Source organism: Lissotriton helveticus, chromosome 2_1, assembly GCF_964261635.1.
Source record: "Lissotriton helveticus chromosome 2_1, aLisHel1.1, whole genome shotgun sequence".
Taxonomy (NCBI): Eukaryota; Metazoa; Chordata; class Amphibia; order Caudata; family Salamandridae; genus Lissotriton; species Lissotriton helveticus.
In genome coordinates, this window is record NC_136059.1 from 123,837,694 (window position 1) to 123,862,944 (window position 25,251).

General features: G+C 44.1%; 1 protein-coding gene and 1 long non-coding RNA gene across 3 annotated transcripts in view; one reads left to right on the plus strand and one right to left on the minus strand.

The window, feature by feature from the left end:
* Nucleotides 1-161, minus strand: part of LOC144817784 (uncharacterized) — a 417,790-nt gene extending 417,629 nt beyond the window's left edge. Inside the window, exon 1 of the long non-coding RNA XR_013606979.1 lies at nt 49-161. This is a non-coding gene — a long non-coding RNA (uncharacterized LOC144817784). The remainder of the gene's footprint in view (nt 1-48) is intronic.
* The window catches only part of LOC144817783 (uncharacterized), a 109,034-nt gene extending 105,740 nt beyond the window's left edge, over nt 1-3,294 (plus strand). The window contains exon 5 of one of the 2 annotated variants that reach the window (XM_078674597.1): nt 92-3,294. In XM_078674597.1, the coding sequence (XP_078530723.1) occupies nt 92-289 (198 nt within the window). In that variant the 3' untranslated portion in view covers nt 290-3,294. The remainder of the gene's footprint in view (nt 1-91) is intronic. The other variant, XM_078674598.1, reaches the window with a different exon arrangement.
* Nucleotides 3,295-25,251: the final 21,957 nt, after the last annotated feature.

Consider the following 25,251-nt stretch of genomic DNA (forward strand, 5'->3'; position numbering starts at 1 on the left):
GACAATGACTTTATCCCCTACCAATCTTACCAAAGAATCCCAAACTACCTGTGTTTTCTCTTTGAACCCATCGTCTTCTTCTTCTTTTCAGACACACTACAAATTGTCATTTAACTTTGAAGTTCCACCTGGAAAGGCTGTCCGGCAGAAAGCAGTTGTCAAGAGGGCCAACATCAAAGTTCCCTACACAGCTGAGGTCTTGACAGTGTTTGGATATAAAACCATGGTCGCTGGCGAATGGACGGCAACCTCCTTTTTTAACCTGCAGATCCGCCAAGAGGACATGTGAAGAACAAACAGCCTTCATTGCTTACCAACCACCAGTTTGTGCAACTGAAAGAATGTAATCAATATTATCAGGCAAACATGCTTATTGAAAAGCTTACATGCATGCCACTTACAGCAAGTAAACAATAAATATACGTGCCAGGTAACCAGGTAGACAGAAACAAAAACCCCATGCACAGCTTCTCACTCCTGCCCAATACCCAAACTGCAGAGCAGAGAGGAGCTTTTCCTGGTCCCTAATGACAAGGAATAATTATGCATTATTTTTAATTAGTGGTACTAAGTCTATGTCAAAATTAGTCATCAAGAAATCACAAAAACCGTTGTAAAAACCGTCTTTGATCATGACAAGCCTGTCAAAAGCGGAGAATTATTTGTAATTCAAATTGCAAGTATCAACTTAGATCATGAAAGGCAAAAGCTACGCAAAAATTGCAGACTATTACAACCTTGAAGGAAATGTAAATCCTTCTACAAAAACAGCTGAAACTAGTCCTGGTAAAAAAACGTTGAAAATATTTCTGAGCAACAAATATCCCATGCGGCACAGATACACACACACCTGAACAATAACTATAAAACTTCAAAAACCTCACATTTGTAGGATGGTAGAAAGAACAAACATTTTACTTTAGTAGGGTATCTTTGTGTGTCTTCACTAAAAACAAACAAATAAACTATACCCTAACACACAGCACCTGGTCCTACAAACAAATTGAGAATTTTGAATGAATTTGTGCACTTTACGCACTTTCACCGCTCTTTTGCAAATGTTCTATTTCTTTATTTTTCTTCTTAATATTCACCAAATTGGCAAACAAGAAAATGCAAAGATACCCTTTAAGAGAAAGCAAACAGTAGCTAGTTCCATATAGAAATTTAGGTTACTAAAGTGTCAAGAATAATTTAAAAACCAATATAGAGTTGCAGACAAGATAAAAACATATACATTCATAATTAATTATTTGTGCTTTACCATGTGATATAAAAACTTTGCATATCGTGCAATGTTTGTTCATGCTCCATCCTGTAATTGATGCAAGTAAATCCAATGTTTGAGCCCATCCACCATACTCAATGGACAATGGGTCAATGTTCTTCATAGTCTTTGCAATTAATGTCCTTATTTATGATTTGGCAAAAGGGAAGGAAAGCTGCAAACAGCGGCCTCCTCCGTCAGTGAAACTGTCATTCCCACCACTGAATTATTACAGGAGTAACTCCTGACCAGCGGGTACTGCCTCAGAGGTCCTCTCATGAAAGTGGCGGGCATCCCTTCCTTATAATAGCTGTACTATCATCACTCATTTTCCCTGCCCATGCCCACCATGTGAGGCTTCCTCCAGCCATCTGATCTACAGCACCAAAAAGTTATCCTGATAGGACCCATACTGACAGACCACGCCTGCAACCTCAGCATCATCCCGGCCAGCAAACTCACCATGAAACGCAAGATCAGCACAGTCACCTCTGACTGCTTCCACACCCTGTGCATGCTCCGAAAGATACCAGCCATGAGACAGTTATATGTACCCACTTGCCAGGTGATGCACATGCCGGGGACACTGTCCTTGGTCCGACGGAATCCATCTTGATACCCTGGAAGGATAGTATCAAAGGAGGTGGATCCCTTAACCGGATCAGCCTTTCAGAGCATGTTCAATACAACCTGGTGTGTGTGGTCTACGGAAACATTTTCCCAGTCCTCTCCCCACCAAGGCTTGTTTTCTGAGTCCAATTCCATTAAAGCATTGTTCAAACCAGAAATAGATGGTATTTATGCCTGAAAAAAAATTAATGACTGGTGAATTGTCTCCTTTGCTCCAAAGGGTGTTTTCTCATATAATTAAGCCTGGACATAATTTAGATTTTGCAGGCGGAGTGGTAAAATTCAAAAAATTCTCAAAATACCGCATTACGCAATTTTGTGTTATTTCCACCTGTGGGAGACTGGTTTATTATGAAAATGTCTTTGAGAGGGACATTTCAGCTCAAGCCTGTTCCCTGCATGTGTCAACAAGTATTTATACTAATAGCGGACACATCTTTATGCTGGTAGTGTGCAGCAGGGCTAAATTAAGGAATGCTTACATATTGGCCCCTTACTCAGTAATTTACCATCCTTAGTCATTTGTGGGATTCCTAATTTAAATACAATAAATCGGCACCCAGGAGGGAAAAATATATTGCTAAAATGTCGTGTTGTTACACAGTTGTGAGATTATAACTACTTTATCTTATCTTACCTTATCAAACTTTTATATAGCGCTCGCACACCCGAGGGTTTCATGGCGCTGACTAACAGGAGCTAAATGAGTGAGAGACAAACAAGGAATATAGAAGTAGTTAGAAGGCCAAAAGTCAGACAAACAGCCAGGTTTTAAAACTTTAAAGCTACCCAGTAGTAGAATCAACAATCCAGGCTATGGCGCCAACTTCCTTGTCAAAACATTTAGTCCTGAACATAAGCTTCATACAAAAAAGGGCAGTTTTAATTGGTTGATGCAATGGTCTCTGAGCTAAACACAGAACATGAGCACTTAGGGCTGTGTGAAATGGGTCCTTTCTTCTGCAGTGCTCACCTGGCCACTCTCTCTGCACAGTTTACTGCTTGTCCCTGTGTCTTTTGAAATGTCCCACTCTGATCCTGGTATAAAGAATACCATTCAGACATGCACCAATGCTACTATCGATGTTTTGTAAGCTGCTGCGGTACTGCCACCTGGCGGCGGATTTAGACAGCAGGCCTCAGGTATTAAATGATTTGTTTTATTTCATCGTGTTTTAAATCACAAGCTATATATGTAAGTGATCAATTGCAAAAGGATTATATACAAAGCATATGCTATTGCTGGAAACTGCACATGACGGCTAGCAAGGGACGTCTGAAAATTTTTTGTCTCTCCAGAGGATCATTAGTAGAAAATGTGTGTCCAGGACAGGTACAACTGTTGAATGTGGTTGGTTTTTTGCAAATAAATAAGGTGTCTTCTGACGCAATTTCAATACCTGACTCCAAATCAGTTTTTTTATCCTTGTGTGCTTTATTGTGACAAGTTAAATGAGGTGAGAAGGATTATACGCAATCACTGTTTACAATTTAAAGCTGGTCTCTGAAGAGGAAGGCCATTGTGGATTCCTGCTTGTCGACGTGATATTTATAAATGACACACAGTTGTCTCAGCCCTCCTTCATGGTCTCCGTTTGCAGACAGATTCAATACCCCACAACCTCTAGGTGACATCACTTCCTCTGGCGCACCTACCCAGACTGGGTGCTGCCTAGTTACCTTCTTACTACGCCTCCACTTACAATAAATGATAAACCTCAAATTCCTCTTTCCACATATTCTGTAGAAGCATCTGAGACAATGTGCTTGTACATAATAAAAGGGTGCAACACCCCCAGAAGAGTCACCTGTAGCATTACAAGAACTTTATTCTAGAGAAACAATTTGCTGTTCAGGGATTTTCCAAGATGTTTACGCAGTGTCAGTTCCTTGGTTGTTTTTGACGGGTGTGGTGGACCTCTCATCACACCAGAGGGGGAAGGGAATGAAGGGTAACAATGCTGATGACCGATGCTACAAGGCTCTGTTTCTGCAGCTTTACATCACTCTGGGATAAACTTGCACAGAGGTTTCAAGGTCGACAAAGGTTTAAGGGGCATATTACCAAGCAATAGCGATAATTATCGCTATTGCTTGGTTAGAGACAAAAGTTTACCGCTGAGCTGCGGCGAATTTTATCGCAGATAAACCTTGGTATTACCAAGGTTTATGGCAAATGCGATAAAAAACGACCGCAATGCATGAATTTGCTGAAAAGTCAGCGATATTCATGCATTACCGAGCTAATGCTCTTAGCCATGTTATCCACCTCCCATTGGATAACATGGCTAAGAACTGCTCAGGGCAGGTGTTAGCTTTTGGAGATAGCGATATTAGCGACTGTTTCCAGTCGCTAACATCTTGGCACGCCCACTTTGCATGTCATTAGTGATAAATATCACTGACATGCAAAGTGGGGCCCAAGATGGTCGCTATCTCCTACTAGCTGTCGCTAACTGACGTTAGCGACAGCTAGGTAATAGGGAGATAATTTTATCTCCACTTTCTTGGCTCTTAAAGCCAAAAAAGCGGAGATAAACCCCCTTGATAATATGCCCCGAAGTGTGTTGATGTTTTATTGTACTCAGATAAGTAATCACGTTTCACAGAAAGGCAATCTAGATGCAGACAGGATATTCCATCATCAGGCCAATTGAAATGACGTCAGACAACAAAAGTCATACACAGAGAAACATGTATATTTTATAACACTGGGCGCCCACTCCATTATTTGTAGGTAGTATAAGCCGGCAGCCACATATAAGGATTTGAAACTTGGGCCCTTATTGTCATGTCGGGCAGACCACAACCAAATCGCTGTCAGTTGCGGTCAGACAGATATCTGCTCCCGCGGTCCGACTGACGCATTACGCCGTGCGGCGGAGTCAGCAGGCTTAGGGACGTCAGACTGTTGGAGGGTTAACTGAGGAGTTCACTTTATGTTTATATACATTACATAAAACTCATCTTTTTAATGTTCTTGCATGTCAGAGTGTCTTTACAAACAGCACACATTTTACTCCCAGTGGCCTGTAGATATGGTGCCACATTTAGGATAAGAAAATACAGTCATTTGTTCAAATGTGAAGAATTTAAAGTGAATAAATATGCTTCATAAAACATTAAGACTTAATTGGGTTAATTTAAAGTAGTGAAAAACATTAAGACTATGTTTTAAAGAAACATTTTTCTTCACTTTAAATGTCTTCAATTTAAAAGAAAATGACTTTATTTTTCAGTTATAAATATGGCACTGTGTCTAACAGCCACTGGGAGCAAGATGCATGTAAAAGCAACACTTTGTAAAGGGAGAAGTGTTAACTTAATCATTAAAGTAACTATTCATTTGTATTTTTTCTCAATTAAAAGCATTCAAAAACATCATTTTATTCTCATGCTCCAATATTGAGTTGAGAACGACTTTTATTTAAGAGTTAATTACCTCAGTGCTTCAGTTCTGAACCTCTGTGACCCGCCTGTGTCATAAATTTGAGTAGAGCACCAATTCTTTATTAAGATTTAAAGACATTCTGGTACACACAGCTAATACTGTGAACACATCATCAAAAGGTACACATAACCAACTATCAAAAAAGCAGGTTGAAAATTAGAGTAATATAGGAGTGAGAGGGTGGAAAGGGGCCATGGGGAAAGGGGAGCCTTCCTAATAACAGCTGGTGTAGATACAAGCACTAGTGACACTTGTGTATAGCTATTCTAGGTGCAACGGTTTCCCTGACATGGGAAGCACTAGGCTAACTATGTACAATTATCCTGTGCGAGCAGGAAGATGATGGAAAACACTACACGAAACAATCACTATATCATATCACAGTAGATACATCCCCCCCAAAAAAACAAAGAGAGCAACAGTCCAGTCAGGAATGGACCCCATACTTTTCCAACTGTTGTAGGTAATCATCCAATTTATAGATTTCATAGGAGGCTACAGTATGCATGTTAATCAACCAATGTCAGTAGAGTGGCACGGCGTGTACTGAAATTCAGTGAACCAGTCAGGTCTATCTCCGCTATTTGGACCATGCAAGGTATCCTGACAAAACCTTACAACATTCCGCAGGAATTTGCAGAATTTTACAAGACTTTATACACCTCAGAGGTGACACACGTGCAGACAGTGATACATGCATTTCTAGATTCTCGCCGACTCCTGAAACTCAACCCAAAAATTCTGCTGAAGCAGAACTGTACCTTGGGAAGAAGGAACATCAATCAATCAATCAATCAAGCGGTACTCATATAGCGCAACTTAACACCCTTGAGTCCCTTCCTGACATTGGTCAGCGAAGGAGAAGAGTGGAGTGGAAGGGTATTCCAGTACTTTGGTAATTTGGAAGGTGGGGGAAGAAGCGTCACCTGGAGTGGCAGCGGCGAATGTGTGAAATTTGTGTCAAGGCAAGGAGAACGGAGCAGAGGTTCCTGGGGAATTGGTGGAAATGCAGGTTGTGGTTCATGTAAGCAGGTCCTTGGTCATGAGGGGCTTTGTAGGCATGGGTCAGGAGCTTGAATTGGCATCTCTTCTGAATGGGAAGCCGGTGGAGGTCCTTCAGGTGCTGGGTGATATGGGTCCTCTGGGGCAGGTTGAGGATCAGTCTGGCTGCTGCGTTCTGAATCTTATGGAGTCTATTCTTGATGGTTGTGTCTGCATAGAGTGCATTACTATAGTCTAGCCAACTGGTGATAAGGGCCTGCATCACTGTTTTCCATTTGCTGATGGGGAGCCACTTGAAAATGTTGCGGTGCATGCGGAGAGTGTGGAAGCAGGCGGAAGAGACGGTGTTGACCTGACACTTCATGGAGAGTTCACTGTCCAAGATAATGCAGAGGTTGTAGTTGTGGTCTTTCGGAGTGGGGGTTGGTCCGAGTTCCGATGGCCACCAGGAATCATTCCAGAGGGCGGTATGTCTGTGTAGAGCTTTAAAAAGAAAAACTAACCAGGGCCCAACGGTCCCGGAGAAAGCACTACCTTTGACACTCATGAATGAATGTGTCATCCCAAAAAATGTTTTAAATGAAATTAGTACATCTCAACCACAATTTTGTGAAAGTACTCCATGTAAACAAAAAACAATTACTCGCATTCTTGCAACAGTCAACATAAAAAAGTAGCTTCATCCAAGGTTCTTCTTGACGCTTCCATTTATTCTGAAGCGGAGTACGAGATCATGTGAAACTTTGATACTCGAAGTACAACTTCTTGGCAATCATAAAGAAGAAAATCAGTCCCTATGCTTTTCGGGTGTCTTGAACACCCTTCGTCAGGGGCTATCTACAACAAAACATTTACATTGTTAAATGTACCAAGTCATATAAAATAAGTTCATAATTCAACAGTTCTCATAATTATCCAGGAAGGAAAGTCCTAAATCTAAGAAATGAAACAATAGTAGTAGAAATCATCCTGGTGGTGCCTTTAAAAAGTAAGAAACCATAAACAACTCAAAAAGAAGTGAAAAAAAGTAGAAAGAAGAGAGTATTACCACACCAACTGTGCCGTAAATAAAGTTATTCATAAACTCAGAGTGCTGATCCACCCATGTGTTCAAGCCTCGCTTACTTAAACTAAGCCAAAAATAGCTGTTACCTCTATTCATCCAAATAGCGGGCTCTCCTCCAATGCTATACAGGCATCTCCCGCTCATTAAAAAAGGTCCTTTAGTACTTCTGTGATACAATGAAAATTACTATTTAATAATGTGCTACTGATAGCACCAAGTAACTGTCTTGCCATCTATCTTATTGTCTCACCTGCCTCTTAAGTAGTGCTAACAGTAGTAGATTGTCGAGTAGACCACAATTGTAATTTAGAATGCTCCAAAGTTTCAACCTGCCACTAACAAAAAAACCATGTAATGAGACTGCTATCCATATGCGTGTGGCGCTAGTGCATTACTGAGCAATATACAAGGGCCGAAAAGTCTCACCTGCTTACAAAGTACCAAAATTCTATAAGACTAAGGAGTGAAAGTTGCCGTGGAATTGAACTCCGCCAGCATCAAATATAGAAATGAATAAACATTGGGGTAAGTATCCTTTCACCCCGCTCCCTGCGTCTCCCAATCTTGTAGACAGCAACTTACTCGATAACAAACGTTGAAGTAGTAAAGGTCCCCCGGAACACGCTCGTAGGCAATGCAAAGCTTCCTACGCCAAGGCTGAATTTACAACTTACTTGCATGTGTCCCATGTGGTTCTCACGTCATCAGAGCTGCCTGAAATCACTAAAACTAAAAGCGGACTCACAAAGGCCCAGCATAATCCACAAAGCCTGGTGGCCATGTTGGCAGGTTCAAGGCAACACTATAAAGGCAACATGATGTAGATAGCTTCTAAGCTACGTGAAAAATACCTCCAGATACCCCAAGTGCCACTCATGTTATAAGCAAGGTGTATTGTTATTAAAAAACGGGCTCGCATGACACGACATATTTCTAGAACCTAACAGTTATATTAAAGAGGAATGTTAAACGCATGACACGACATATTTCTAGAACCTAACAGTTATATTAAAGAGGAATGTTAAAAACATGTTGAAGAATAAAAGAAAATGTGTTTGAGATTAAAGCAAAAGTATACACCCAAGAAAACTGTTCTTGTGGTTAATTGTCAGTGAGTGCCCAAGAAGTGTGTTTAAGTAATGAAATTAGTGTTATCATATATTTCTAGAAACTGGTAGTGTATATTCACAGACACATCTGATTTGCTAGATGGGTTTAAACAATGCTAACAAAGACATACATTCATGCTGTTAAGTACAACTATCTATCGCTCTGGCTCTCTCGTAGACGCTAATTCAAAATTTGCGAACATACGTGACAAGAATTTTCAAATCTATTAAGGACAAGGAGGCGAGGATTATGCTATTCTCATTTCTTTATTAAAAAAGCCCAGCAGCCAATAAAACAGTAAACAACTACAGTACCCATGAACACCAGGGTTACAATCATAGAGACCATAGTATAAAAGGCCATATAGACAGTCACACTTCCTCTTTCTTTGGTGAGGAAAATAGTTCAAATCAAAACAGGAAATTCAAAACGTAGAACATCAGGAAGAAGCCAACGACCACCGTAGGTGTCCAAAGCGAACGAGGATGCAGAAATCCATGGAAAGGCGAGCAAAGGCAGGCTGGTACAGAAACACCACTACTTCGGGTCAGAACCTGAAAAGAGACATATAGCCGTAATACACATCCAGTGCAGAAAGCGTAAGCAAATACAAGTGGGGGGGGGTAGAAAAAACAAGGGATTTGAAGAAATCCATATGCAAATATCAACATGTGTACAGTATCAATAAATATGCAGAAACAAGAAGAACGGGTGGGATAATCCTCGCCTCCTTGTCCTTATTAGAATTGAAAATTCTTGTCACGTACGTTGTCAAATTTTGAATTCTATGTCAGGCCAGAAGGCTCCGATTATGCTTGTTTAAAGCTAATCCACCACAACAGAAGCAATATGATCAATTGGTTTAAAATAGAATGTTTTGAACACAGAATCAGAAGACCAATCTGCGGCCTTCATAATGTCAAAAAGAGTGACACCCACAGAGAATGCTTTAGAAGCCATCGCCCCTCGTGCTGAATGAGCGCCAAAAATAGAAACATCAATTCCAGCCTCCGACATGAGCCATCGTACCCAGCGAGCCAAAGTAGCTGGGGTAACGGAGCGAAAAGGCTTTTGCAAAGCAATCAACAACTGACCGTGCATATCTGAACGTAAATGAGCAGTACTTACCTCGTAATCCTTGAGACATTGAACAACGCAAAGGCTGGGATGATTGGGAAAGGAATGATAGGTAATTGAAGTAGTATTCGTTTTGGTACGCCTGGAAAGGATAAACGTAACACCGTCAGGTGTAAAGCTGCGACCTGCCAAGTCTAAAGCTCGAACATCAGACCCCTGTTTACAGGAAACAAGGCATAACAACATAGTCAATTTGGCCGACAGTTGTTTACGGGATAGTAAAGAACATCCCATAAAGAGACATACTTAGGGCATGGAGGTTTCGCCATACGGATACCCTTAAGCAGCTTGGCAATTAGAGGATGCTCAACCGCAGGTTTACCAGCAATATGTAAATGGCCCGCTGAAATGGCAGAACGGAAATTGTTGACCGTTTGATAAGCCAAACCGGAGGACGCAAGAGAGGCCAAAAAATTCATTATCAAAGAGACATCTACTGAAGTGGGATCAACTTCCCGTTGAACACACCAGTCACACCATCGTTTCCAAGACCCCTTGTATTGTTTGTGAGTATTGGGAGGAAAGGCCTCACTAATGAATTTGGAAGCGTCTCGAGAAAGGCCAGGGACCGACCAGCGATCCCCGAAATTCGCCATGCCAGCAGATGGAGATTGCCTGATAGAATACGGGGGTGCGGATTGTGGAGAGGATCCAACAAGAGATTCCACTTCTGGGGAAGAAGGAGCGGCACTGCACAACACATTTCCAGGAGAACCGGGAATACCGCTTGAGCCCTCCACAGAGGAGCAATCAGAATCAAGTCTGACCGATAACGTTTCACGTACGCCAGGACTCTGGGAATCATCATGAACGGGGGAAAGGCATAACACAGAGTGGACGGCCAAGTCTGTAGAAAGGCATCCGTGGCCAATGCTTCCGGGTCCTGCCTCCAACTGTAGAACAGCGGGAGCTGAGAGTTGAGGCAAGAGGCAAACAGGTCGATCTGACACTGGCCCCAAATCCGGAGGAGAGAACGGAAAACGTGAGGATGAAGCCTCCAATCGCTGAAGTCCCGAAGATGCCTCAAATTCCAATCCGCAATCTGATTGTTGCGGCCAGGAAGATACTCTGCAATAACAGTGATCTTCTGTTGCAGACAAAAATGCCAAAAATCTTTGGCTATCTCCGCTAGTACCCTGGACCTCGTCCCGCCCAGTTTGTTGACATAGTGGACCGCCGAAACGTTGTCCATGCGGAGAAGTATACAGCAATTGGACTGAAGGGGGTGAAACATCGGATCGCAAAGGACCCCGCCAGGAGTTCTAGGCAATTGATGTAGAGAGACAAATCCTGGGACGACCAACGACCCCACGTTGATACAGGACCGCTCCGGGCTCCCCAACCCCGCAGGCTGGCATCGGACTCTATCACAAGTTCCGGGGAGGCACCGAACAGGGCTCGAGCATTCCAAGCATCCATGTGGTCCAGCCACCATTGCATCTCCCACCTCGCTTCCTCTGAGAGAGGAATCAGATCTGAATATCGGAGGCCCTTCTGGAGATGACGGATCTTCAAACGCTGCAATGCCCTGTAGTGCAGAGGACCCGGGAAGATCGCTTGAATGGAGGATGCCAACAGACCTACAACTTGTGCTAACAATCTCAATGACACAGTCTGTTTGGAAAGAACCGAAGTCAATTCCCTCTTGATATACCGAATCGTTTGATTGGGTAAGAGAAGTTGACATGAAAGTGAATTGACCTGGAAACCCAGAAATTCTATCACTTGAGTTGGAGTCAAGACGAATTTCTGAATGTTCACTAGAAATCCCAGAGATTGCAAGAGGTCGATGGACCATTCCAGTTGAGTCAGAAGTCTGAGCGGACAGTCTGCCATAATCATAATGTCGTCTAAGTAAATAATCAGGCGAACACCCCGAGCGCGTAAGTGTTCCACGACAGGCCTCAGAAGCTTCGTGAAGCACCAAGGCGCTGACGAGAGGCCGAACGGGAGAACTTGGTATTCGAACCAAGTCCCCTGCCAATGGAATTGAAGGAACCGATGGTGAGGGCCGAAGATAGGAACCGACAAATACACGTCCTTGAGATCGAGATGAACCATCCAGTCCCCTTCTCGCAGAAGATCTCTCAACAGATGGATTCCCTCCATCTTGAAATGCCTGTAAACAACCCCTCCTTTGAACTCCTTTAGATTTAGAACGAGGCGGGAGCCGCCCCTTTCTTTTCCACCAGAAACACTGTACTGACGAACCCCTTGGGATGACGGACAGTCGGAATTGTCGCTCCCTTTTGTAGGAGGGAGTCTATTTCTGTCTAAATTAATTCCCGATCTTGAAGGGAAAAACACAGAGGAGAGGGTGGGCGGGTCTGATGTTGGGGCTGGTAAAACTCTATTGTGTAACCTTGGACGGTTTCCAGCACCCAAGCATCGCTGGAGATCAGACGCCAATTGTGGAGAAAAAATTGTATCCTGCCCCCCAGAACCACATTGCAAGCAGGAATCAGGCTCACCTGAAGCGCTGGAATCTTGGTAACCACCTTGGTGTCCGCCGAAGCGTCCTTTGTGATACTGGCCTCTCCCTTTTCAGGAGGGATAGAAATTGGATCTTGTAGTATAGCCGGAATCCTGGCCACCGCCTCTATGGGATGGGAATCCCCTCTGGGACTGCTGCTGAGAGCCACGGCCGAACGAGCGTCCCCTATGTTGTCCGGCCCAGGCAAAAAACGGATGGAAAGCTCGCCGTAGTGAAGCCTGAGCTTTGTCTAAACCTCTGAAAGTGGCCACGAATTTTGTGAGTTCCTTCAAAAAGGGCTGACCAAACAGCAGACCTTGAGCTGCAGGACCGGATTCCGAGGAGGAGAGCTCCACCAACTTAGGATCTAGTTTCAGAAGAATGGAACGGCGCCTCTCACTTGAAAGAGCACAGTTGGCATTTCCCAACTGGCAAATAGCCCTTTGCGCCCACTCAATAAGCTCATCCGTCTTCACATGGGCCGACGACTCCTTGGCCAGGAATCCAAGATCTAGGATTTTGGTGAGAGGACCCAACAAATCAAGGAGCTTGTCCTGACAGGAACGCCACGATCTGTCCAGACCCTTCTTCTGGTCTTTGGCGTACTTCTTGAGATAGGTGAGCATCGTGGGATCAACCTCAGGAGTCCCCGCCAGATGGTCTGCCAGACCGGCCAAGGGCACTCAGACCGAAGCCTAGCCCTGACATCCTTTTCAAAAGGTTGGCGTATGTGCATCTGGACTTACTCAGCCACAGCAGGGGAGGGAAGCCAGGACGTGGAATGGGGATGAATGATGTCTTAAGGATCAAAGGTCAGGACAGGAGGACGTGTGGGGGCATCAACGAAATGTTCTTTACACACCTTCTTCTTAGGAGGCGGATCATCATGATCTGAAGAAGTAGAGGAATGCGTGTCATCGGTATCAGCAAGAGGAGGAGCGGATGACGACACACGAACATAGGACTTGGACTTATCAGACACCAAACTTCTGGCCAACTTCTGAAAGTCAGATTGATGTGGATTGACAGGGGACTTGGAGAACTTACGGGAAGCAGGGAGCCAACCCTGCTGTTGCGCATATTGAGTTAAATGGCGCTTCAGCGGAGTAATGGCACGCACAAGGGCTTTATTCACGGGGTGCTGCACTCCCTGGTCCAAAGCGTCCACCAAATCATGCTCCAAGGAGCCAGAATCATCCTTCTCATAGTAATAGTCATCATCATGTAAATATTCTTCCATGTTTACACAGTGTGTAAAAGTAACGTCCACTAGATGACTTGAAAGAGAAAGTGTCAGAGACACAAGTCAGGGGGAGTGACAAAAACCCCACAGCAAGCCAACAGCACAAGCAAAACCTGCACAAAGTAAGTATTCAAATGTGGAGGGAGGGCTTGCTGGTAACCAAAAAACGCACTCTAGGTAAAGCCTATACTTAATTGTACAGCCCAATGCTATTTTTGAAACAAAAGACGTAAATGGGGTTAGTATTCCGAGGCTGTGGGCACTGTCGCGTTAAAACGACCTGTCAAAACCTCCGGAAAATGGCCGCCGCGCATGCGCGGTATCGGCCGCCTCAGGAAATGCAGAGGAGAGCTTGCGTAGCTAGCGAGCGAGCCTTCCAACCCCCGGTCTCCCGCTCCACTTGCAAACAGAGACACGGGCAGCGAGCGCCCGGTCAAAAAGGGGGGAGGTGAGCCCACGCTCCCTGTTGAAGACGCACAATGCGGCGAAAAGAAGCAAAGCAGCAAGGTTATAAGAGGAGCCGCAAAGGTAAACAGAGCGCCTGGAACGCGAAATACGCGAACCGAAATACTATGCAAATAACGCTAGAAAAACACTGACATAAGCCAGAAGCGCAGTGGCAACAGCGCACAACATGCAAAGCATAGCGCTCCACTAATACAGTAATGATACAAGCATATAAGCACATAACAGGCAATAAGAAGCAAAAGGCACTTAACTGGCTGCGGAGCAGCAAAGAAAGAGGAAGTGTGACTGTCTACATGGCCTTTTATACTATGGTCTCCATGGTTGTTACCCTGGTGTTCATGGGAACTGTAGTTGTTTACTGTTTTATTGGCTGCTGGGCATTTCTAATAAAGAAATGAGAATAGCATAATCGGAGCCTCCTGTCCTGACATAGAATTCCATGTTCATCAATCTCTATGGAATTAAGCGTAACTGAACATATTTGTGCTATTACCTAAGAGATAAATGGGATTTGATCACATTTGTCTAAGACAATACAGAAATGCTGTGTCATGACGCATTCGAGCATTATGTGATTCCAAATAAACATACAACATGCTAGACATCGGTACATCGTTATGTATATCAATATACAGGCACTGAATTTGTAATAAACAACATTTTTGGGATCATTCAATGTTGAAATGCCTAGCTACTCAAGTTTAAAGCAAGTGCTGTAATAAACATTCAAAACAAATCAACCTCACCATATATGTGGCCTCCTGACATATCACCCCCCCTGTATTTGCCTATACAAGTGATTTAGTATCTACTAATATAATTAATCTGTAATGAGAAATAGTGATGAATGCATATTAATGACAACCTTCAATCAGAACAATGTCCTCTAATACTATTCTTTCAAATTGAAAAACCATACACAACAAACATTTTGAGCAGAATTCCAGTTGCAGGGGATTATTCTACAAGAAACATGATAACTCCAGTGTATCATTCAGTCCCCTTAGGGACATCGTGTCCAAAAAGTCTCTCTCTGCGTGATATATTTTGTCATGTCTCTGTCATTACAGAGTTGAACTACTTCCAGTACTGTAAACCTGAGTTGAGCTATAGTGTGATGAGCCTCTAACAAATGACTAGCTAGTGGTGAAGTTAACAATCTAGTTCTAATCCTACTCTTGGGCTCAATCATACGAATCCTAAGTGATCTCTCACTTTTCCCTACATAATATAATGCATACAGGTAATGAATTGCATAAATCACATGTTGGGTATTACAATTAGCAGTGAATCGTAAACTTATGGATTTCCCTGACCAAAAGGGGTGTGGCCTGGACCCCCACTCTGCAACGCAGCGCTGTAGCAATTACTGGGGGTATCTGGTGGGTCAACCAGGGACCCCCGATATTGAAGGGGAATTAATTCCCGAACTTAAAACGTGCCACAGAGTATTGCTGGGAGTGGTCGGGGCCTCCGGCACCATAGCATCTTTTTTTTTTTTAGAAGGGGGGCTGTGTGGTCCCCCTTCCTTTTCTATTTTATGGGCCCTGGGGACCCCATCCCCCAGGGCCTGACCCCTATTTTGTTTTAATGGAAGGGAGCCACGTGGCCCCCCTCCCGAGGCCATATTTGGCCCTGGGGACCCCATCACCTGGGGCATGGCCAGTGTTTTTTAAATGTATTTGGAGGGGGGTTGGCTGCATGGCCCCCCTACTCAGGACCCCATCCCCCGGGGCCGGCCTTTGCAGTTTCAAATATTTGCATTTTTATTTTATTATGGGGGTTCAGCAACAAGTAAGTGCAAAACTTTTTATTACCTGAAAGAACTTTGACGGCGATTTCTGGATTCATGTAAAGACAATTTGGAACAAGATATCTCCCACGAACTTTGTGGTTCAAACCCTTTGTTACAAGAATACTTTGTGGAACTTTGTGAAATAAACATTGTTTTACATGGAACTTTTAAGAATTAAACAGAGGAAACCATTGACAGCAAGGCAAACAGTAAATCAAGGACTTGCACAAATTACCTGCTGTTTTTTTATGTAAAAGTACAGTATTTGTTTTATAAAAAGTCTGGAAATGTGTGAAAAGTGAGTTTGCTATTATGAATGTAGGCTCTATGTATATTAAGGTGAATGTTAGATGTTGGTAATTCTGATAATGATATTCGTTTGATTTTACAGAAAGAAAGCACATCGCAGAACAGTAACACATTCCAAACCTGGAAGCTAGAGACCAGGATCCAAGAGGTACTTTTAGAAGAGAATTTCTAATAGATTAAGGGTTAGTCAGGAACACATTTAGGGATAGGTTGCACTTATCTGTTCTTTGTTTATGTTTCATTAGGCACCAGTTTCTACAGAAGTCAGAGAGGGCCGCAGATTTTAGCAGCACTTCAACAGTGGAAACGCAAGAACGGTGTTGTCTCTTTTTTTTTTTTATCCACTTCCCCCCTTCCCTTGAGCTTCTGGTTCTTAGTGCACTGTTTAAAACTAGTGTGCTGGAACAAGCAGTTTCAGGGTGGGGTCGGACTGTCTTCAACCTCCATCAGAACTGAACAGAAACTCAGGTGATATGGGCTTTGACAGAAGCAAAAGCCTTTAAAAAATTCAGTTCTGTTGGACAATGAATGCCGGGGAAGAAATAGAGGGCATTGACGCCACGGATATGGCGCAGGCCCTAAACGAGGACTTGGCCCATAATGAATCAGTGTCTGGCATCTTGCAACATATGCAAGAGGAAATAGAGAAATTAAAGTTGGAAAACACCTTTTTAAAACAGGATTTAAGCAGGTATAAACCTAGGGAATCCCAGTGGAACACCGCTTTTACACCTTTGTTTAAAACCTCCTCAGAGACAGGGGCGCGAGCAAAACATACAACTTTCCCTATCCCAGTTGAGGTTACTGTTAATGTTCCTAATGCTGTGCCTTTAGCAGCACCTGAACGTTTTCATGGAGATAGTAACAAATTCCATGTTTTTATCAATCAATGTCAATTACACTTCGTTTGTAAACCACAACAGTTCCCTACTGATGCTACGAAAGTGGCATTCGTCTTGTCTTATTTAGACGGTACAGCAGCCAATTGATCAATTCCTTTAAACGTACTATGACCAGCCTTTTTGCATAACACACTTTTATGCAGGCAAGTGATAATGAGCTTTTAAATCTTAAACAAGGTAACAAGGATTTATCGACCTATCTCACTAGTTTTAATCGTTTACTCACCGAGATACGTTGGCCAGAAGAAAAGCGTGTCTCCCTTTTTTATAAAGGTTTGAGAGACGAGTTAAAAGACGCGCTGGCTCATATCGTTGATTTGCCAGAAGACTATTCTGACTTTGTAGATTTAGTCGTGAAATTGGAACACAGACTAGGAGAAAGAAAGGGAGATAAATCCAAACTGGAATTGCGGTTAACTTTTATTAGACATGAGAAGAAAGACACAGATAATAAACTCTCTGAACCTGAGCCTATGCAAATAGGGACACTCAGAGGTCCACTCACATCAGAGGAAAAAGAAAGAAGGAGAAAACTTCAATTATGTTTATATTGTGGCAAGTCAGGACATTTTGCCAGAGAATGACCAGTAAAACCTAAAACTTCACGAAAGGGTACTGTTTCCTCTATCTCCTCAACTGAGTCGGGAAACGATTAAGCTCGACAAGGGGGGGAGGTTACTTGTTCGAGAAAACATCTTAATCAAACCTCTAAATCTGCAGCCTTCATGGTACCGCACATACCTAGACATTTCATAATTCAGATCTTTTTAATTGTTACTACCCAAGTTAGACATTCTCTCCCTGTCCTACTGGACTCAGGAGCAACAGGAAATTTTGTGGATAATAAGTTAGCTAACACATTAGGTCTTCCTATTTGCCTAAAGCCTTGTCTAGAAGCAGTATGTGCAGTGGATGGGTCAGAATTGACCTCTGGATTAATCACAAAACAAACAAGTCCCCTTGTCATGGTCTGTCAAAACGGGCACACACAGATGATTAGCTTTGATCTGATATATACCCATAATTTTGGCTTGATTCTCGGGATACCCTGGTTAACAACTCATAACCCAAAAATTGATTGGGTGAACAGAACAGTTACTTTGGATTCCTCATTCTGTAGAACCAATTGCTATCAAGAAGCAGGTACAGAACAGAGCACAGTAATACACTGTGCTAGTGTTACACAAGACGAACCAAGTCTCCCTCCTGAATATTCTGACTTTAAAGACGTTTTTGATCCAGTGAAGGCTAGTGTGTTGCCCCCACATCGGTCATATGACTGCCGTATAGATCTTATCCGAGGGGCCCCTTTACCTGATAACAGAGTATATGCTTTGACTGACGAAGAGACCAAATATTTAGGAACCTACCTAGACGACCTACTACAGTCTGGGTTCATCCGACAATCCAAATCTCCGGTGTCATCTCCACTTTTTTTTTATCCCGAAGCCGGATAAATCTCAGCGCGCATGTATCGACTATAGAGGACTAAATAAGGCTACAATAAAAAATAAATATCCTCTTCCTCTAATACCTGTGTTGTTGGATCAATTAAGACATTCTACTATATACACTAAACTAGATCTGCGGGGAGCTTACCACCTGGTCCGAATAATAGAGGGGGATGAGTGGAAGACAGCTTTCAAGACAAAGTTTGGTCTATTTGAGTACACAGTAATGCCCTTTGGGTTGTGTAATGCCCCTGCGGCCTTTCAATTCTTTATAAATGAGGTCCTACACGAATTCCTGGATGTTTGTGTCATAGTATACATAGACGACATCCTCATTTACTCTAAGAACCCGGAAGAACATACCCAACATGTTCGTGCAGTATTATCAAAGTTAAAAGAAAATCATCTCTTTGCTAAATTAGAAAAATTTACTTTTAATGTCAGCAAAGTGGACTTTTTAGGATACTTCCTGTCACCTCAAGGAATGATTATGGATGAAAAGAAAATTAGTGCTATTACTGATTGGCCAGAACCATCATCTGTGAAGGATGTTCAGAAATTTCTGGGTTTCGCCAATTTTTATAGGAGGTTTATTTCTCATTTTGCAGACATTGCGGCCCCAATAACCACCTTGTTGCGGAAAGGGCAACAATTTCTTTGGTCTGATGAGGCGGCACACGCCTTTCAACTCCTGAAACAAAAGTTCACTTCAGCCCCAATTCTGAAACATCCTGATCCTGACTTGCCAAGTAGCTTTAGGAGGAGTTCTCTCTCAATGAGATGCAGTAGATGGCCAATTACATCCTATAGCCTTCTATTCCAAAAAGTTATTACCAGCTGAACAAAATTACACTGTGGCTGAAAGAGAACTATTAGCTATCAAAGTAGCCTTTTCTGAATGGAGACTCTTTCCCCTGGCGCACTGTGAAGACGCGGGAACCGCCTGACCGCACCAACTGTTGCCCACCTACTGTTGTGGACTGCTAAGGACTGCTCGCCGCTCCCGCTGCGCGGGAGCCGCTTCGTCCGTGGGGGGAACAACAGACCCACCAACGCGGGTTGGAAACTGCCTGGCTGCCGAGGGAGAACAACATCAGTGGAGGAGGCTACAGGGGTAAGCGCGGCAGGGACTCACTATTCCAGGAGTCCCTGCATGACCACGAGTCATCGGTCAGCGCCCCCCTGCGTGCCCCGCCCCCGCCGCCACTCTACAAGAACAGAGGAGAGTCCGTCTTGCGGGACGCAAGCGGGACGCCGGGCGAAGCCCGGGCAAAGGGCGGGCCCTCATCGGCCTGAGGAGGCTGGGCTGGGCCAGAGGCCCTGGTTCGTGATCCCCGTAAGTTGCGCTCCACTTCTTTATTGTTCTCGTACTCACTATCTAATTTATGATGGCAACTGCTGCTACTAGCCCTGTCATAGTGGGAGCAGATAAAAATGTGGGCATGTTAAACCGCACTCTGGACGATTATTTCTTGAAACCAGCCCCTGAGGGTAATAAGGAGCTGCTGTTAGCAGAGAGGAGGGCAGATCGCCGTCGTTCAATAGAACGCATAAAAAACAGAACTTTTTCGGAACCTATAATGTCCGTCACATTGGATGATGATCTGATTATTAGCTCAGCAGACAATTCAACACTAACAGCCAGCGTGCCCTTGCTCCTTCAAGATTGTTTAGCCCCAGCAGTGTCACCCATTCTAAGTCAACAAGACTCATTACCTGTGTCGAATGTCCCCAATAATACTCCTAAGAACTTGATTTCACCTACAATTAGACCCGGCAAAGTTGTAAGAGGAAAATGTTTGCGGCCACTGTCTCTCAAAATAATTGGGCCCCCACCGCCTAAAAGGAGACGGAAAACAACATCAGTAAATAAGTCCAAACTAAGCCACTCAGAGTTTGGCAATAAAGCGAAGATTGACGCTATAACGTCTTTGGGAGGCCCCGTCACTCAACAAGCAATAGTGGCCGTTTCTCCGCCCCCAATAACTTTACCTCAAGCAACTACAGAACCAGATATTGTCTATATTCAAATGGAAAAAGACTTACAACCAGCCTCTTTTAAGTCTCTTTTGGACAATATCGAGTTGATTGTACGTACCTATACACTTGCAATGGCTGAAAGATTTAAAGGGTTGGAGTCAAGGTTGGGTAAAATAGAGGAGGACCTGACCAAGTTAGGGAATTTTGTCCAGTCAGAAGGGCCTACAAAAGTGCAACAACAAAAAGTTATCACAATAACGCACCCTCCCAATAAAAATGTTGTCGTCCCTACACCCCCAGTACCCCTTAACGCCAATAGTCAGGCGGTTGTAGCAACTCCAGCTGCTCTCAACCGGCCACATGCGGTCACGATAATACCTGACGGCAACAGTTCAAATAAATCTTTGCCAATAGAACCGTTATTGGCTCAGGGAAGATCAACTGTTGCAGCCATAGACAGTAATGCTGCCACTATAGTTAATGCCCTGATCAGAGAACCTAGCACCCTTCCGGATAGACACCCTAGATCCGCAGGGAATGTGATCAACCGGGGGAGAGGTGATCAAACTAGGATACCACCTATGGAACTTCCACCAGAAGCGTTGCCGTACGTGGTTGTACTTACTGGGGTCCCAGAGCTGATGAAAGGAAAAAAAGAGGGTTTTTTTCAATTAAAAAACAAAATAACGCACTGGCTTTCGCTGTACAGACCCAAACCCAATCTGGTAAATGGCGAAATAGTTCATGTCCGGCGCATGTCTTGGCTGGGGGGCAGAGCAAAGGATATAGGGGGAGACATTGTGGTCATAAATTTTAGGGATAGAAAAGCAGTACAACATATACTGAATTGGCCTTTTGCCAATGAGAATAGTTGTATTGTACCACGTCCTTTGACGTACTTTTACCCCAGATCTGCTGTACTTCCCCCACAAAACCCAATTAACAGCACCTATTTTACCCCCCAGTCACTAATTTTGGAGTCCGCATTGAACCCCGCATATATGCCCTATTTAGCTCCGCCACCTGTAACGCAGGGGTGGAACACGATACCATTAACTCATAAAATAGATGTAAAGGGTAGTATGTCACATTTGATGCCATTTACTACTCTAGAGCTTTATAATAGATTTGAGGCCTTTAGTGGTCTTGAGGAATGCGACTGATGTTTAAAGTGTGTAGAGGGAGTTTGGGAGGGTGAAATTGTTCCCCGTGTTACAACGTCACAGGAAGAGAATGGTACCAGCTACTCTGATCTTATGCTGGGTCTCAACTGTACCCAACACATTCACACACCCACGCACGTCAAAGGTCATATTTTGGACCAAGTATGGACCTCCTCGCTAGACATTTCTGCTCCCCTCGTTCTCCCCTGTCTTTGGTCCGACCACCTGCTCATTACCTTTTCCCTTGCCAAACCTCCCCGTGCTAATATTACCCGAGATTCCAATTTTTTGGCGCGCAATTGGAACAAGGCCGACCTTAATAAATTCACCTCCCTCCTGAGCCTATCTGCCCCGTCCGCCACGGAACTCTCCCTCTGCATTGACTCTCAGTCCGATAACCTCCTCCAATGGCTTGTCTCCGCCGCTGACTCCGTGGCACCTTTAAAACCTGTTAAGACGCGGCGCAGTCATGACGCCCACAGGTGGTTCACCGAGGAACTCAAGGCACTGAAACTCAGTCTCCGTCAGGCCGAAAGACGCTGGCGCCGAGAATATTCCCCCCAGACAAAAGCTGTCTTTTCCTCACATTTGAGGGAATACAAGTCTGCTATTTCCCGGGCTAAATCCAGCTACTTTTCTAATAAGATCTTGAACTCCTCTAACAAGACTAAAGATATTTTCTCTATTGTTGAGGAATTATCTAACCCGTCGAGAGTCACCATTGCCCCCCTCCCCTCCCAGCCTCTGTGCGATTCCCTGAATCAGTTCTTCGTGGACAAAATTGTTAAAATCAAAACTAGCATCTCTGTTCATGTCTCTTCTGCCTCCTCCCCTCCCAACCCCCTTTATCCTCACCACACTCACACCCTAACCCAGTTCCCCCTCATTTCAAAAGACAATTTTCTTTCCCTCTTGTTTAAAATTTCTTCTGGTTCTCCTAGCGATTGTTGCCCCCCATCGGCCCTGCGAGAAGCTTTCACTTCCTGCCCGGATCCCCCTCTAGCCCTCTTAAACAACTCTCTGACCACGGGGGTGGTCCCGGGATCCTTCAAACGGGCAGAGGTGGTTGCCATTCTGAAAAAACCTACGGCTGATCCGGCTATCATGAGCAACTATCGCCCAATCTCTCTCCTTCCCTTCCTCAGCAAAATCCTGGAGTCCCATGTTACGCAAGCCCTTACCTTGTTTGTAGAAGAATCTTGTGTTCTGGACCCCCAACAGGCTGGGTTCAGACCTGCGCATTCCACAGAGGCAGTCATCCTCTCTGTGATGGATGAATTACGCAGGGGCGCCGACTCCAACACCTGTCAGGCTCTGGTCCTTCTGGACTTGTCGGCCGCCTTCGACACGGTCGACCATGATATTTTGGTCGACCGTGTCAGAGAGGCTGGCATCCAGGGCACTGCCCTGGACTGGGTACGCTCCTTTCTGACCCACCGCCATCAAGCTGTCAGGCTGTCCCAGTTTTCTGCTTCTCAAGTCGAGTTGACCTGTGGTGTCCCACAAGGCTCCTCCTTATCCCCTCTTCTTTTTAATTTGTACCTGGCCCCGCTAATCAGCTCCCTCCGTCGTTTTAATGTCTCCGCGTTTAACTACGCGGATGACATCCAACTGGTTTTTACTATCGACTCCGGGGATGAATCCATTTCCACTTTCCAAAATACCCTCTGTTTTATCAGTGATTGGATGGGCACAAACCATCTGAAACTGAACCCCGACAAGACCGAGCTGGTGCTTGTCGGGGGACCCTCCAATCCCTGGCACTCTTCCTTCTGGCCTGCCAGCCTTGGCAGCCCCCCCGATCCCGTCAACTCAGCAAAAAGCCTGGGAGTTGTCATTAGTAATGATCTATCTATGACACCCCAGATCAGCGCTGTAGTTTCCTCTAGCCACTTCCAGCTCAGGAAAATACGTAAAATTTCTCGCCTACTCACCACCGACGCCCTTATTTTGGCCCTGCTCGCGTTAGTCATGTCTAGGCTTGATTATGCTAACGCACTATACGTAGGCATTCCTGCATACCAACTCAGGAGACTTCAGCTGATACAAAATCAGGCTGCCCGCCTGATATTCCATCAGCCTAGAGACCAACATGTTCAACCCCTTTTAAAAAGTCTCCACTGGCTACCGGTCTCTGCCCGATGTAAATTTAAGCTTGGTTGCATCATCTCCAAATCTCTCACTGGTCATAGTCCTTCCTTCATCTCCTCCTTGCTTCATCGGTACGCCCCTTCCCGCACTCTCCGATCATCTCAGATGGCTTTACTGTCTGTCCCTAGATTCAAGCGGAAGAAACACGGAGGCCTTAGGTTTTCATATTTAGCCCCGTCCTTTTGGAACTCTCTTCCTCTTCCTCTTAGGTTGGCTTCCCCCTATTCCAGATTCAGATCTTTCCTTAAAACGCACCTCTTCACTGAAGTGTATCATTAGTTGATTTCCCTTGTTATGTTATTGCTTGTCTCTCCTCCTAGCTCTCTCCTTATAGCGCCAAGGAACCTAATGGTGTTAGCGCGCTCAATAAATTAATTTAACATAACATAACATAACATAACATATGAAACAGAAACACATATTGCTGCAACATATGCTGATATGAATGGTGGTTCACCCGCTGTTTTATCTACAATGCCCCTTAGGGTCAACGTGGTGTCTCCATCATTTTTACCTGCTATTGTGTTTAATAATGGTGTTCCTGTAAGCGATGTCGTTAAGGATATATGTACGATAAATTGCCATGACGATCTTCCTAGTCCATCATTTGTATCCTTGGATCTTCCACCCATAGAGACCAATTCTTCTGTCCTGTATGTGGTTCATGCTCCGACTCAAGAGACATTAGTACTGGCTGTAGCAAGCACTGTGGATATGGGGATCACACACCTTGAAATACCAACCCCAACTCCTGTACCATCTATCAGTGAAAGTCTCACATGTCCAGCATTAGCCGATTGTGTGAACTTAATCTCATGGAATATAGCTGGCTTGGCCGACAAGTTATGTGACCTAGCTTGGTTATCATTTATTAAATTTTTTTCCATCGTATGCCTTCAAGAGACGTGGTTGGAGGACAGAAACGTCTATATAGAAGGGTTCTTAAGCTTCACCATTCCAGCGGTTGCCTCGACCAGGGGCAGAGCAAAGGGGGGATTGGCCACCTTTATAAACCTGGGATTGCTTTGTAATATCAGCACATATAATATTGATAATTTAAACATTCAGATGCTTGATTTAAAAAATGGCAAGAATGCTCTGACTCTGGTCAACTTCTATAATGCTAGTGGTACTGGTGGCTGTGACATTATATCGCTAACAGACCTATTGAGAAAAAACGCACACACTACATCCCGGAACCTGTTGATAGTAGGTGACTTCAATGTTCACCCTTGTGGTAACCCAGGCTCCACCCCAATGGGCTCCTTGGGATGTAATAGTGTCGAAGGCTTTCACTTTTCTCACACTAGGGGTGGTAAGAGCCTAAATGACTTAGTAAACGGGAATAACTTAACAGTAGCTATGTCCATGGTCCCTGACACTAAAATCTTTGATATTCCGACTTTTAACGGACATGGTCAGGGATCCTTTATAGATCACATACTCCTATCTTCAGATCTTGTACAACGGGTCCTGCAATTTACCATTCTCCTCAGTGTATACAGTGATCACAACCCCCTATCTATTTGCATGGGTGGGTTTTTGTTCACCAAACGACCGTCTGGTATTGATCGAGGTACGCTGAGTTGTATAAACGGCAGACGCCGTATCAAATGGACAATGATAAATCAAGATAGTTTATATTCTAATATA